This window comes from Amblyraja radiata, chromosome 28 (genome assembly GCF_010909765.2).
Source record: "Amblyraja radiata isolate CabotCenter1 chromosome 28, sAmbRad1.1.pri, whole genome shotgun sequence".
Classification (NCBI taxonomy): Eukaryota; Metazoa; Chordata; class Chondrichthyes; order Rajiformes; family Rajidae; genus Amblyraja; species Amblyraja radiata.
This window is the reverse complement of record NC_045983.1, coordinates 23908698-23924724: the sequence shown is the minus strand read 5'-3', so window position 1 is coordinate 23924724 and position 16027 is coordinate 23908698. Positions and strand designations below refer to the sequence as shown.

General features: G+C 42.1%; 1 protein-coding gene across 1 annotated transcript; it reads left to right on the top strand.

The window, feature by feature from the left end:
• The first annotated feature begins 630 nt into the window (after positions 1-630).
• Positions 631-5356, top strand: LOC116988997 (fibrinogen-like protein 1-like protein). The gene is made up of 4 exons (XM_033046099.1): positions 631-684; positions 3086-3144; positions 3283-3359; positions 4150-5356. Exons 3-4 carry the CDS (start codon positions 3287-3289, stop codon positions 4758-4760), a joined length of 684 nt encoding a protein of 227 aa, XP_032901990.1. The 5' UTR covers positions 631-684; positions 3086-3144; positions 3283-3286; the 3' UTR covers positions 4761-5356.
• Positions 5357-16027: the final 10671 nt, after the last annotated feature.

The following is a 16027-nucleotide window of genomic DNA, read 5'->3' as shown; positions in this document are numbered from 1 at the left end:
ATAATCGTATCTGCATCCAACAAAAAACCTGGCAACACATTCCTGGCACCCACCACTATGCAAAGGTTTTCCCCCTCTAACCTTAAAGCTACACCCAGCAGTTTTTGACATTTTCATGCTGGGAAAAAAGTTTTGACTGACTGCCGCATCTACGGCACTCATAATTTTATTTACTTCCATCAGGTCTCTCCTCATTCTTTGACACTCCAGGGAAAACAATACAAGTTTGTCCAATCTTTCCTTATAGCTCTTTACAGCTAGCATTGTATAATCCAGGCAGCATTCTGGTAATCCTCTTCTGCACCCTCTACAAAGCCTCCAAATCCTTTTTGTAATGGGACGCAAAACTGCACATAATCTTTCAGAACATACTGGGTAACTCAGCAAATGAGCCAGGCAAGATCCCAATAATTCAACTTAGTACAGCCGATTTACCGGTAAAGGGACTGAATGCAGACCCGTTTCTGATGGCGTGAAAAGAATCCCCAAGAACCTCACCCCTGCTACCACACAGACACACACACAAACTCAGTTTACAATCCCTGCTCTGGTGAAACCTGTTTGACTGGTGACAGCAAGAACGTCAACGCCTCCATGAGATGTCACTCAAAATCAATATAAATTACCAACCTCTTCAAGATATAACACACTTTCCAATTTGGGTGGCTGGAGTCCTTGCAGAGAGTAAGTAACCCTCCATAGTCTCTCCTATTCTCAGCTGTAATTAGCAATGTGTGTAAAGAATAATCTAGTCAGATTCTGAGCCTAGACCTCCATACCTGACTGTGGATTCCTTTTTTTTAATTTCAGGATTAATAGAAATATTTTTGTTTAGACCTAAGATCTGACCAGCACACTTTTGCTAATTTTTGAATGATGTCTTTTTTTTAAAGTGAATAGTATTAAAGTAATCTTTACACAAAGAAAGTAGTGATGAAGTATTTTAAAAGAGTTACATGCATACAAGTAATTAAGTACACTTGAATTATCCCATAAAGCTCTAAATTGAAATAAAGCTAAATATTTGAGGAGTAATTTGATGTACATTGAATGATATGAGAAAACTATTTAATCAGGAACAAAGTGTTAGGCTACAATAAATTATTGATTAATGCAAATAAATGTTGCAATGGGCTTTTTGTTAATACTGGAGTACAGGTTATTAAAGATAATTAATTAACAAAATAGCAACGTCGTGCAAAAAAAAGATATTTCAAGCAGTAAAATATCTAAAGACACTTCTCAGGAGCATTATTTTTCTTTCCCAAAGACGTAGATGATTGTAGGTTAAGTGGGTTGGTATAAGTGTAAATTGTCCCTAGTGTATGCAGGGTAGTGTTAACGTGCGGGGATTGCTATTCGGCGTAGACTTGGTGGGCTGAGGGGCCTGTTTCCATGCTGTACCTCTAAATTAAAATTAAATTATCAAAATATGATACTAAGACACAGCAAGAGATATTAAGTGACTAAAAATGTGATTTACATTTTTACATTTAAAAATACATTTTATGCAACCAAGAATTTATTTTTTATGCAATAGAAAAGGGGGCAAAGCTAAATTTAGAGTCAGGGGAGCTGGAAGTGCAACATCCTATGATGCAGGTTTTATAATTGGAGTTCTACAAGAAGTCATATTTAGTAGGCTGGAGGGTTGGAGGGTTGCTTTTGTGACTTGGAAGCCTGCGAACAGTGGCACACCACAAAGATCAATACTGGGGTCCTTACTGTTTGTTACAGGTTCTATACATCCTAAAAAACTGGGCAATAACTTATCCTACATTCATTATTATTCCTGATATTTCAGGCCTCTGGATTACTAGTCTGGTAAATTTAAGATAATGTTTTAAATTAATTATCCGTGCAATCCCAGTTATTTGCCCACAATTTTACTTTTTTTTCGTTTGGAGTACAGTGACTAGAACTGGCTGGATTGCAATTATAAAGAGTTAGAATCAGTTAGAATGCAATGGTAAAACCCAGCGCTCCACTAACACAATTTCAGGCAACTCCAGGTGGCAGTGTGACATCATCTGGGCTTCAGAGCTTCTAAATGTAAATTGCAGTATTTTAAAGTGTTATATGTTTTAAAATTGAAACCCAGTACCCGATAGGTATCTGCTTCGGTACATTTAGCACTTCTTTTATTCTAGAATAGCCAGTCCCACTCCTCCTTCCACTGGCACTGGAAACAAAACAAAAACTAATAACATTCGGATCACGAGAGGGAATGAATTAAAAAGTTAGATTATATTTACCAAACTAGTAATCCAGGCATCTGGAATTACAGTAAGAAAATGACATTGATGTAGAAGGGTGTAAAAGTATGCTTGAGTGTCAGCAGAAACTCAATGAGTCAAAGGGCCTGATTCTGCACTGTCTAACTATGTCTCCATGACTTCCTGAACAGAAACTTTAATATATGTTCAAATGCCTGCAGGGAATAACAAGTTGCTGAATGAAAGGTTATTGAGGATATTGGGTTTAATAATCCCATATTTAGATTTGTGACAAATGAAATTAAAGCTGAGACTTCTATAGGAGAACCGTTACAAGGTTTCTGATTTGGTGCCTTGTCAAAGATTGAATTTGGGTTATTCATTGATGGTTCAGAAAGATTGTCTTGAAATGATGTGCAGCAACATGCCCAAGAAATTACTTACGTGCTTTTGATGACCAGGTGCCAATACTGAAACGGTAATGTTTATCATCTGTAAATAAAAATGGAGCAGAGATTGTAAGAAACACATACGATGTGGAATGGCTCTATACTAGTGTTCATTATGAGTTCCTAAAATGTAAATTATTTGCTTACAAATGTAGATGCCGTGCCGATTAATTCATGATTCAATGGTCAGAACATTATGTAGAAAGAGGATACATTGGCCAGAATTTTTCTTAGACACTATTATTGTATGTCAAGCAAATATGAAAGATAATCTTCACTATATATTATAGAGCACCCTGCCTCCAATAATATATGAGGGCAGATTAAACATCCGGTAAACAATTCTCTCGCATTTGCATTGCACTTCTTCTGAGGGTGAGCGAGTCATTTATCTTTGTGCAACTATCATTTCCTCCACAGGATTTCCAGGAACAAAGACAGAAGCAATCATTGTAAAAGCTAGAACTACAACTCGACAGGTAAGAATGCAACTAGTTCCATTTAGCCGGAACAATAGCACCGACAATCTGTATGTGTAAATATAATTTATGTACTTAGATTTTTTGAATGACCTTCCCTCTGAAGTGTCCAATATCTTAAACATGTTCTTTTTCCAGAAAAATGGAGCAAGGAAACTACTTCTGCATACATCTCTTACTCTTACTTATAGTGGTGGCCACTGAATCGGCAAAAAGTAAGAAATATTACTGCAAATATTAATACTAACATTGATATTTCTGAACTTTCTACTGATAATTCAGCAAGGTAATCAAGCATGTTCCAGTCTAATCAAACAGAATGACTTAGTAAAGTAAATCATTCTAAGATTGGTTTCCCTATCATTTTACAATCAAAATAATATGGTATAGAATGTTCCATTGGAGGACTGTCAAATTCATTCTTGGGTCCCTGTTGTACATGAGTAGGTAATATGGCATATTGCATTCAATTACATGTTTCTGGGAACAATCCTCAAAATGCACCCATATAACACTGAAGACAGAAAGAAGAAAAGTGGTTCAGCATTTGGGGGGAAAAATTCACATTAAAATAAAATAATTACTTATTATGTATGGGAAGGTCCATTGGATTCATGCCAGCTCCTAGCAGGGCACACTTGTCAAACCCATCCCCCTCTCCTTGCTTCCTTGTATTCCTGCAGCTTATTTTCTCTCACATCCCCATCAATTTCCCTTTGATACTTTTGCCAGTTACATGCTCTATGCGGCAACATTCAGTTGCGAACAGACGTACCAACAAATAATCTGGGACTATTTTCATAGTGAACATAAATATCAGAGGGACTTAATGAAAGAGTTAGACTTAGAGATGATAATCTTTAACGTTTAATTGACGTTGGCCTTTCTAATTTATAAAAATGAACATTGTATTCAATGTATCCAAGTGGCTGGTAACCTAACCTATCTCTACTAAATACTCTGCATAGATTAAAAAGAATGTTAAATATCTGCTTTTTATTTTAGTTCCACGTGACTGCACAGAGGTCATTTCTCAAAACCGAAGAGCTGTTACGGGGCTTTATGCCATTCAGCCCACAGGATCCCCTCTTCTTGTGGTCAACTGTATCATGAAAGGCAAAAGTGGCTGGACTGTGATTCAAAGCAACAGCAGGGCTAGCAAAATCATCTGGAGACTTGGTTGGATCACTTACAAATACGGCTTTGGTGATGTGTTGACCGATCATTGGCTGGGTAATGAGTACATCTATTTACTGACAAAGCAGAAGGCATATAAACTGAGAATAGAATTCATAGACAATAGAAGACGTACCTTATATGCAGAATATGAATCATTTCAAATTGAGTCTGGGAGTGGTCGCTACACTATCAGACTTGGTCCATTCCGAGGAAATGTTTATGACCGTATGACCAAGGCACAAACTAATAACATAATTGATAACCAGAAATTTAGTACACAGGATTGTGATTATGATAACTCTAGGGGTAATTGTGCAACTAGGTATGGAGGATGGTGGTATGATAACTGTGGACAAGCAAGACTTAACAGCAAGTACCCATTTTGGAGTGGAATAAATATTCAGACTGTCAAGATGATGATACTACCAACATGTTAACTGGGGTTTTGTAGCAAAATCATTGCTTGCAATTATGATTTGTTTAACAATCAGACTAATATCTCCACATTAAGGAAAATAATTGCTATCATTACATAATCCCAATAAACCCAAGCCATTTGATTCCATTTTAGTACAATGTTTCTATCCAAGTAATCTGTTAGAAACCTTAGATAAGGAGCACTCCGAGAATTTTCCACTGCTACTTTCCTCATTCAAATCCATCTATCATTGCAATAATAATAGTAATAAATCTTCTCAGTGCACTACATATTTCTGCAGTGTTCATGCATTATTAATCTTTCACAATTGATCTAATTATGCAGCAGTATCAGCTTCTGCAAAAGACTAAGAAATTGTGTAATAAAGGTATTTGTGAATCTTTTTTGAAAATCCAAGATATAATGTAAGGTGAAGTGTAATTTTGTAATATGTAGCAATCTGTAAATTTACTGATTGGACTGAAATGACACTGTAATCCAGAAAATAAACTTTTTCATGGTTTTCTGCAGATTTGCTGCATATATTCATCAGAACTCTTACATGTAAAATTGATTACTGTGATCTTACTCAATAAACTAGCTTTAGCTGAAGAATTGTGGTTGTATTTTCAGATACTACAAACATTTCTTGTTATTTAATTGTTGTTCGTTTACATGTCTGCTGTCTCGGCGGAGATATTAGAAGATGGTTGCCATACTTTTGTCTTTGGTTGATGCTGCTGTTGGTGCACATACACTACCCAATAAAAGTGGTGAGAATTACTCTTCTCATTTTGTTGAGAAGTTGAAAGTGCAGCTAACCAGGTAAAAATCTGCCCAGCAGACTCGTGTGAACCACTGAATACACTGATCATTATTGAGTTTTGATCAAAATAATCATTCATGTAAAGTACATTGCAGCGGTACCATAAAGATTTCTGATTTCAGTTCATGCCGTGGATAGACCTACATCTCTGAATAAAGATTTGAAAATTTCTCTTTTAAGGGGCCTTTTCTCCTATTTCTACTTTCCACTTTTTCTTTTTTTTTTATATACACACTTCATGTTTTTCTATTCCCTACTATCTATTTTTCCTCTTTTTCCCCTTTCAATCGTTTTCTTTTTCTTGTCTTGCTTACTTCCTTTTCAAAAGATAAAACTAGAGGTTGTACATAGAATGGATTACGGTATGACATAGTTGGCACCTAAAATTAGGTTCCACTATATTATTTTGTATTGTATTAACTTCTAATAAAATAAACAAACAAAAAAAAAAAAAAAGCCAAGTGAAAAGTCCATACATCATTTATTGATGGCCAATCACTTCCTTGGACCAGATTACCAAATTAAATGTTTATAACATTTATCTTCCTGGGCAAATGCAAAGGTGAGGATACCCAAAGACAAATGTGTTTCGGACTCTCTTTAGCGAATGAATCACAGCAAATTTGTGATGTGTCCATTTCAATAATTAATTCAGAGATCAGTAATGGGAGCCTCATCCAACTAGAGACCATGTTGCAATGAGGTGCATACTCTCATTTACTCTGGACCTGTAATCCTCATTACATCTGAAATGTTTTATGTCTATTATGATAATTGTTTCATTACTCTGCCAGTTATCCATCCATCCATGATATTGGCTCAATTTTTCCCTTCTCTATTAACCTACTATTTTGCAACACATAAACTTGTCACCCTCCTTTATAAAAGGATCCCCACAGTATCCCCAGCGTCAACTTATCACATGTTCACTTCGTTTCATCCATCCTGCCACCTTTTCTGCAACTTTAAAATTATTTTTTAAATCTTTTCCAGTTCTGATAATGGCTCTTCCATCTGAAATATTAGTTCTGTTTCTCTTCGGACAGATTGTGACCGACCTGTATTTTTTAGGAATATCTGCTTTTGTTTCAAAATTTCAGCATATTTTTAAACTTTCATGCACACAAATATTTATATTTCTGCTTTGGGCTTGAAAACTCTAGATTGCAGACAGAAAGGAAATTGCCGGGATTTGGAATAATGGGGAATAACAATAGGTAATCATTCTGGCAATGAAAAACAAAGAGAAATATGTGACCTAAGCTCCACACAATGAGAATAAATTTAAGAGACCGAATCAAATTAATTAACTCCCAAGTTGCACTTTAACTATGTTTAGCTAGAACAGGCTGAAGGGTCCCAACCCAAAATATCACCTATCCATGTTCTCCAGGGATGGCTGACTGATCTGCTGATTACTCCAGCATTTTACTTCATTCCTTGTTTAACCAGCATTTGCAGTTCCTTGTTTCTACTGCCAAATACATAATCCATTTCAACTTTGATTTGTCATCTCAGCAATTAAATTCACTCTGTGTGACACCATGAAACAACCGACAACACTGCCGACATAAAGGGCTGGTGGCTGATAGCAGTTCTATAGGTGTTATTATTAACCTGATAGCAGTTCTAAAGGTGTGCTCCAGATCTAACCATATGTGTTGTTATCCCTGGATAGTTGTAGCTACTGGCATCTACACTGGAACGCTGTCCAGGTCATTTCAGTTAGCTTCATTCCTTCTACTATAAGCACAGAGATGCGAATGATGCTTGCACAACAGACAATGCCATTCATAACTGATGATAGTTGTTGACTGCATAATGTTCAATTCCATCCATAACTTAACAAAATAAGCACTTAGAACTTTCAGGTGTAAACTCTGCTTGAATACAAAGGGAAAGTATACAATTAATGGCAAGCCCCTCAACAGCATAGATGAACAGAGGAATCTTGGAGCCCACAGCGCCAACACAAGTAGAGTGATAATAAAACTAGGTAGAATTTCAATAATGAGGTGGTTTTCAATAATTTTATGTAAACAAAATATAGCAACTGGGAAAGCTGCCAAAGGAATGGCTAAAGGAATTTAGCTTGGATGAGTTCAAAGTGATGCATCTTGGGTAAGTCAGACCAGGATATACACAGTGATCTGTTAGCCCATTGGGTATGCTATGGAACAACGAGATCTTAGACTATAAAACAAAGGGGCAGAATTAGGCCATTTGGCTCATCGAGTCTGCTCCCCCATTCGATCATGGCTGATCTATTTTGCCCTCTTAATCCCACTCTTCTGCCTTCTCACCATAACCTTTGACACGCTTACTAATCAAGAACCTATTAATCTCCGCTTTAAAAATACCCAATGACTTGGCCTCCACAGCCATCTGTGTCAATGAATACATTAACCCAGGATCATTCTCATAAACCTTCAGATTTAGGTCCAAAACTGCTCACAATATTCCAAATGTGGTCGGATCACTGCCGTTATAAGGCCTCCTTCTTACATTCTTGCTTTTACATTCTAGTCCTATTGAATGAGAACATTACATTTGCCTTCCTTACCACCGATTCAACCTGCAAATTAACTTTTTTAGGAATCCTGCACCAGAACTCCCAAGTTCTTTGGCACCTGTGATTTCTGAATCCTCTCTCCATCTCCCAATGATCTGCATGACATGTGGTAAGAAATGTTATCTCGTGGTCCATATTAGTGAACATACTTCAAACTACCACTTCTTTGCTCTTTAATGATTTTACTAAAGTTAAAAAGTTAGTTATTTGAACCAAACTGACATACACAGTTTTCACTCACTTGAAAATAAGATTCTCCTTGCATTCCATCAAAGGGTACTCAACATTCCAGTACCTAATTGACTGAACAGTCAGTTTGTTTTTGTTTCTTTACCCTATCTGAGTTTTCCGATGAGATCTTATCAAATTTCTTACGGTGAGAAACTGACTGAATTGCATTCAAATTAATGAAAATTCAGCAAATTTAGATCATGCTAGCTCCTGGGAACATAATTCGACCCAGCAGTTTCCATTGTCCTATTTCCTTGTGGTGCTGCAAATTATTCATTCTGTCAACATCTTTTTAAAAGATTTTTGCCACAAACCAAAATCGTGTAAAGCTGGAGTAACTCAGCGGGTCAGACAGCATCTCTGGAGAAAAGGAATAAGTGACGTTTCGGGCCGAGACCTATGTTCAGTTTAGCTTAGTTATTATTTCAGAGATAAGCATGAAAACACGCACTTCAACCCACTGAGTCAATGCCGACCAGCGACCACCCGTACACAATGTTACAGTTCTATCCTACACGCTGGGATATCCAACAATTTTACAGAAGCCGATTAACCTACAAACCTGCGTGTCTTTGGAACGAAGGAGGAAACCTTAGCACCCAGGGAAAACCCACGCGGTCACATGTTACGAGGCCTGGACAAAGGCTCACCACCCACCGGAGGCCCAGCCCGACCGACCGCTCTCGCCACCGACCAGAGGCCCGGCCCAACTCTCACCAAACAAAATCAAGATATCCAACACAAATTTCTCATTCGATGTTAATAAGAAGCATTTCCTTCTTGGCAACATTGCTGTTTCTCCAAATTAATCAACAATTATCAAATATTGGAACCTATTGCGTTCCTGAAATCTCACAGCCCTTTCACACTGTCCATAAAAAATGTAACCCGTTGAGATTTTTAACCTAGAGCACAAATTTATTTTCATTAACTTCCTCCTTCTTATCCAGAACCATCTTGATGACAATGACATATGATAATGACAATGAAGACTTGCTCTCGTCTTTGTGAGTTTGGAATCAAAGCAATTTGCAGACAAAAGGATTCCTTAAGTGTCAACTACTACTTAAATCTATTCTTTGGCCAAAAGTTGATTAATGGGTGGTTATGCTTTGTGGATATTCTTTTGTTGATGCATGTTATTTAAGAGTGCTACAAACTGCACCTAAAATATTCACTCAGAATTGTACCAAAAAAAAAAGACCATCCAGTCTCTTCTTAATATTTTAAAATCCTTCTCCTCAACTCTCTTCCTAGCTCCTTAAATTCTCCTTTCGGGATCTCTTCACTTTTTCTACCTATGTCATTGGTACCTATATGTACCACGTCCTCTGGCTCCTCTCCCTCCCATTTCTAGATATCTTGGACACGTCCCAGACCCTGGCACCAGGGAGGCAAACTACCATCCGGGTCTCCTGACTACGTCCACAGAATCGCCTATCTGGCTCCCTAACTATAGAGTCCCCTATTACTATTGCCCTCCTCTTCTTTTCCCTACCCTTCTGAGCAACAGGGCCGGTCTCTGTGCCAGAGGCCCAGCCGCTGTTGCTAACCCCAGGTAGGCTGTCCCCCACAACAGTACTCAAACAGGAGTACTTATTGCCAAGGTGTACAGCCACCGGGGTACTCTCTAGCCCCTGCCTCTGCCCCTTGCCCCTCCTATCCGTGACCCACTTGTCTGCCTCCCGTGGTCATAGAGTGACCACCTCTCTATAACTCCTCTCTATGACCTCCTCACTCTCCCTGACCAGACGGAGGTCATCGAGCTGCTGCTCCAGGTTCCTAATACGGTCCCTAGGAGCCCCATCTCGATGCACCTGGCGCAGATGTGGACGTCTGGATGGCTATCAGACTCCATGGCTTCCCACATCTGACATCCAGAACAATAAACTGCCCTGGCACTCATACTCCCCCCTTACCTTAATTAAGGTAGTATCTGGGGTTACTCCCAATCAGCTGCTTCCTCTAGTCCGCTTCCACCAATCAGCGGCTTCCTCTAGACCGCTTATTTTGAAGTGTGATGGAACGTTGCAGAGTGGGTACCCCAACCGCTCCTGGGCCTCTGTGGAACAAAGCCCAGCGCTCCGTTTTTAAACTCACCGCCCGGACGTCGCACCCGCCGCTCCAACCGCTCCTGGGCCTCTGGAACCTGGAGACTGAATGGAAGTAGTCTGGACTTCTAACAGAACTGTCACCAAATATAAATGATGTGGTGTGGTTCATCATCAGCACAATTGTAATCTGGCAATTTAGACTACTACTTGCTTTGCCATTGCCATCCTTGTCTAAAACATCCTCCGAAATTTCCACCACCTCCATCGGGATCACACCACTAGCCACATTTTCCCATCTCCATCCTTTCCGCCTTCTGCAGAGACCATTCCCTCCGCAGCTACCTGGTTAACTCATCCCTTCCCACCCAAAGAACCCCCTCCCCAGGCACCTTCCCTTGCAACTGCAGAAGTTGCAACACCTGTCGCTATACCTGCCCCCTTGACTCTGTCCTTTCAGGTAGAGCAGAGGTTCACTTGCACCTCCTCCAACCTCATCTACTGTATCCGTTGTTCAAGACATCGGCGAGACCAAACTCAGACTGGGCAATCGTTTCGCGGAACACCTTCGCTCAGCCCACGTGAACCAACCTGATCTCCCAGTTGCTGGATACTTTAATTCTCCTTCCTATTCCTACAGACCTTTCTGTCCTCGGTCTCTTCCATTGTCAGAGTGAGGCTAAATGCAAATTGGAGGAACAACATCTCATATTTTGCTTGGGCAGCTTACAGCCCAGTGGTATGAATATTGATTTTTCTCACTTCACGTAGCCCGGCATTCCCTCTCTCTCTATCCCTCCCCCACCCGTCGAATTAGCTTATCATTTTCACCCTACAAAGAGCTTACAATGGCCTGTTTCCAATATCATACTACATACTTTTTTGCATATCATTAATTCATTGTTCTTTATCTCTCCACATCATTGTCTATATCTGTTTCCCTTATCCCTAGCCAGTCCAAAGAAGGGGCTCGACCCGAAACGTCACCCATTCCTTCTCTCCAGTGAGGCTGTCTGTCCCGCTGAGGTACTCCAGCTTTTTGTGTCTGTCTTCGGTTTAAACCAGCATCTACAGTTCCTTCTTACACCCTCCAGTTTAGTGTTGATTCCTGCTGTGATTATTTAATTGAGTGCGTCCATGCTTATCTCTGCCTTACTGAAAGTAACTGGAGCATGAGTGTGCTGCCTATGACTGTTCGGCTGATTTCCAGTAAAACCAGGAATAAACGCCACAGTCAGCTGACAAGAAGATGTGAATGAAGAGATCCTGAATGCATAAAAAAAAGAGAAGTCACACATGGTGAAGGCAAAGGGTGAAACGATTAGTGTCTCTTTGTGTGCAGACCCCAGCCTGTGTGCGCAGTGTTGTCCACATTTGTTCTCTTGGATTTTCTAAATTAGCTTATCAGAACCACCTTGCCTGATTTCATTTGTTGCTGGCCAGATTTGTCCTGGTCTTTTCTTGCTCCTCATTCCCCTCCCCTACAATCAGTCTGAAGAAGGATTCCAACACGAAACGTCACCTAGCCATTTCATCCAGAGATGCCGCCCAACCTGCTGAATTAATCCAGCAGTTTATGTCTATGTTTGATGTAAACCAGCATCTGCAGTTCATTTTTATTACAGACTCGACTAGTGGGACCCGTTGGGTCCCATGTTCACACAGGAGGGCTGGTCCCCCAACGCAATATTCCATCTCTCCACCAATTCCAATATTGGTGGACAGTGGCGGGGGGGGGGGGGGGGGGGGGGGGGGAGGGTTGTATGGAGTGCAGGTATTGGTGTTGTTGGCTGCAGGGACTACTGGTCTCCAGAGGGCTAGTATGGACATTGTGGGCCAAATGGAATCTTGGGGTGGCAGCTCAGTCCCTCAAGCCTGATGTGCTGGCAGCTCACTCACGGCTGGTGGTCTGGCAGTTGACTCACGGCTATTCCTTGAAATTCCATTTCAAGCAGAGTGCAAGGCCACCAAATTCAAATCCATTTTCCTACTATTTCAAGCAGGGTGCAAGGCCACCAAATTCAAGTGCAGTTTCTTACCTCTTCGAGCAGGGTGCAAGGCCACAAAATGCAAGTGCCGTTTCATACCACTTCAAGCAGGGTGCAAGGCCACCAAATTCAGGTTCATCTAAAATCAATGTAGTGCAAACAGGAAGTTGTCAAGTTTAGCCAAACAACCATTTGTACTGCCTTTTTGGTGATGAAGTGCTTTGAGAGGTTGATCATGGAGCAAATCAACTCCTACATCGACAAAAACCTGGACCCACTGCAGTTCGCGTACCGCCACAACAGATCAACGGTGGATGCGATCTCGCTGGCCCTCCACTCCGCACTGGACCACTTGGACAACAAAAACTCATATGTCAGGCTGTTATTCATTGATTACAGCTCGGCATTTAACACAATCATCCCCTCCAAACTGGTTACCAAACTCGCAGAACTGGGTCTCTGCGCATCCCTCTGCAACTGGATTCTCGACTTCCTCGTCCACAGACCACAGTCTGTTCGTATTGGTGGAAATGTGTCAGCCTCAATAACAATCAGCACGGGAGCACCTCAAGGCTGCGTGCTCAGCCCCCTGCTGTACTCACTCTATACCCATGACTGCGTAGCGAACCACAGTGCGAACTCCATCATCAAGTTCGCTGACGACACCACTATTGTGGGGCGTATCACTGATGGGGATGAGTCAGAGTACAGAAGAGAGATCGAGCAACTGTCCATATGGTGCCAGCGCAATAACCTGGCCCTCAACACCAGCAAAACCAAGGAACTGATTGTGGACTTTGGAAGGAGTAGGAGGGGGACCCACAGCCCCATTTATATCAACGGGTCGATGGTTGAAAGGGTCAAGAGCTTCAAATTCCTGGGCGTGCACATCTCTGAAGATCTTTCCTGGTCCGAGAACACTAATGCAATCATCAAAAAAGCACATCAGCACCTCTACTTCCTGAGAAGATTACGGAGAGTCGGATTGTCAAGGAAGACTCTCTCTAACTTCTACAGGTGCACAGTCGAGAGCATGCTGACCGGTTGCATCATGGCTTGGTTCGGCAATTTGAGTGCCCTGGAAAGGAAAAGACTACAAAAAGTAGTAAACACTGCCCAGTCCATCATCGGCTCTGACCTTCCTTCCATCGAGGGGATCTATCGCAGTCGCTGCCTCAAAAAGGCTGGCAGTATCATGAAAGACCCACACCATCCTGGCCACACACTCATCTCCCTGCTACCTTCAGGTAGAAGGTACAGGAGCCTGAAGACTGCAACAACCAGGTTCAGGAATAGTTACTTCCCCTCAGCCATCAGGCTATTAAACCTGGCTCGGACAAAACTCTGATTATTACCAACCACTTTCTGTTATTTGCACTATCAGTTTATTTATTCATGTGTGTATATATTTATATCATGGTATATGGACACATTTATCTGTTTTGTAGTAAATGCCTACTATTTTCTGTGTGCTTAAGCAAAGCAAGAATTTCATTGTCCTATACAGGGACACATGACAATAAACTAACTTGAACTTGAACTTTTTACTTCAACCCAAAGCCCCCCCAAACAACCATTTGCACTGCCTTTTTACTTCAACCCAAAACCCCCCCAAACAACCATTTGCACTGCCTTTTTACTTCAACCCAAAGCCCCCCTAAACAACCATTTGCACTGCCTTTTTACTTCAACCCAAAAAAAACCCAAACAACCATGGTCCGGAAGTGGCGGCGCTGTTGAACAGCTGCGGCTCGCCTGCAGTCCGTCTGTTTTTACTTTTTTTTGTGTTTTTTTTGGTCTTGTTTTAGTTAAATTTCAGTTTATTAGGTTGTGCTATGTGTGGGGGGGGGGGGGTGAAACATGGTTTTGTGTCTACTCCTTTGGGGGAATGCGACTCTTTTTGTCGTATCCCCCTTCTCTGCCTCCGTCTGCGCTGAGGCCTAATGGCGGAGCTGGAGGCCTCCAACTACGACCGACCTCGAGGCTCCGGAAGCAGAGCCAGCCAGGGCTCACCAACGCGAGGCTGGCCGAATTTGGAGCTGTGAGTGTGTTCCGGTGGCGGCGACCCGACTCGGGGCTGAGGCGGTGCTCTGGTGGCGGCGGCACGACTCGGGGCTGAGGCGGTGCTCCGGTGGCCGAGGCGGCGTTCCAGCGGCGGCGACCTGAATCCGGGGCTCGGCCGCGGGCCAGTGGACGACATCGTCGGGAGCTCGCAGATCACAGGCTGGTGACCTGTTTTTACGGAGCTCCCGCAGCAACAGCTGCGTCCGCTGGACTGGAGGGCGGCCGCTTCAACCACCCCGGGCCGCGGAGCTTGAACCGGCCCGTTCGCGGAGCTCGGTTGAGCCGCGGGACTGACTACCATAGCCCGGTGGGGTAACAACATATCGCCTCAGCACAGAGGGAGAATAAGGAGGGAAGAGACAGTGACTTTAAGACTTTGCCTCCATCACAGTGAGGAGGTGCCTGGTGAACTCACTGTGGTGGATGTTAATTTGTGTTCATTGTGTGTTTTGTTATTTATTATTATATGTATGACTGCAGGCAACGAAATTTTGTTCAGACCGAAAGGTCTGAATGACAAATAAAGGATTCTAATCTAATCTAATTTGCAGTGCTTTATTACTTTAAACCAACCATATTTTCATTTTCAAACCACATTAAGTGCACTCACAGTTGAGTAGACATGTGTTCAATGTTATTCAGAGCTCAGAGAGACGTGAACCTCTCACTTCCTCCATCTTGCAGAGACTGAGTGAGGCACACCACTTCCGGGATTTATAGTCCCTCCGCCCAGCAGGGGCAGTAGAGAGAATGGCAACATTTAAAACATTAATATATCTCTGATTTTTCATTGATGGGAAAAATCCTCCAGTCCAGGCAGGCGGAGGGGGGCTCTGAGCGAGGTGGCCAAAAATGACGGCCGTAGGTGGTGGCGTTCTCTCGGAAATCACAGCACAGCGAGCCAAAAGCGGTCAAGATCTTACTTTTAGTAATATAGACTAGATTAAGTGGGACCCGTTGGGTCCTATGTTCACATGGGAGGGCTGGTCCCTCGACGCAATATTCCACCTCTCCACCAATTCCAATATTGGTGGCCAGTGGGGGCTTTCTGGAGCGCTGGTATGGGTGTTGTTGGCTGCAGGGACTACTTGTCTCCAGAGGGCTAGTATGGACATTGTGGACCAAATGGATTCTTGGGGTGGCAGCTCAGTCCCTCAAGCCTGATGTGTTGGCAGTTCACTCACGGCTGGTGGGCTGGCAGTTGACTCACGGCTATTCCTTGAAATTCCATTGCAGAGTGCAAGGCCACCAAATTCAAATGCAGTTTCTTACCTCGGCGAGCAGGGTGCAAGGCCACAAAATTCAAGTGCAGTTTCATACCACTTCAAACAAGGTGCAAGGCCACCAAATTCAGGTTCAGTTTCCTACCACTTCAAGCAGGGTGCAAGGCCACCGAATTCAAGTGCAGTTTCCAACTACTTCAAACAGGCTGCAAGGCCACCAAATTCAAGTGCAGTTTTATACCATTTCAAGGAGGGTGCAAGGCCAACAAATTCAAATGCAGTTTCATACCATTTCAAGGAGGGTGCAAGGCCACCAAATTCAAATGCAGTT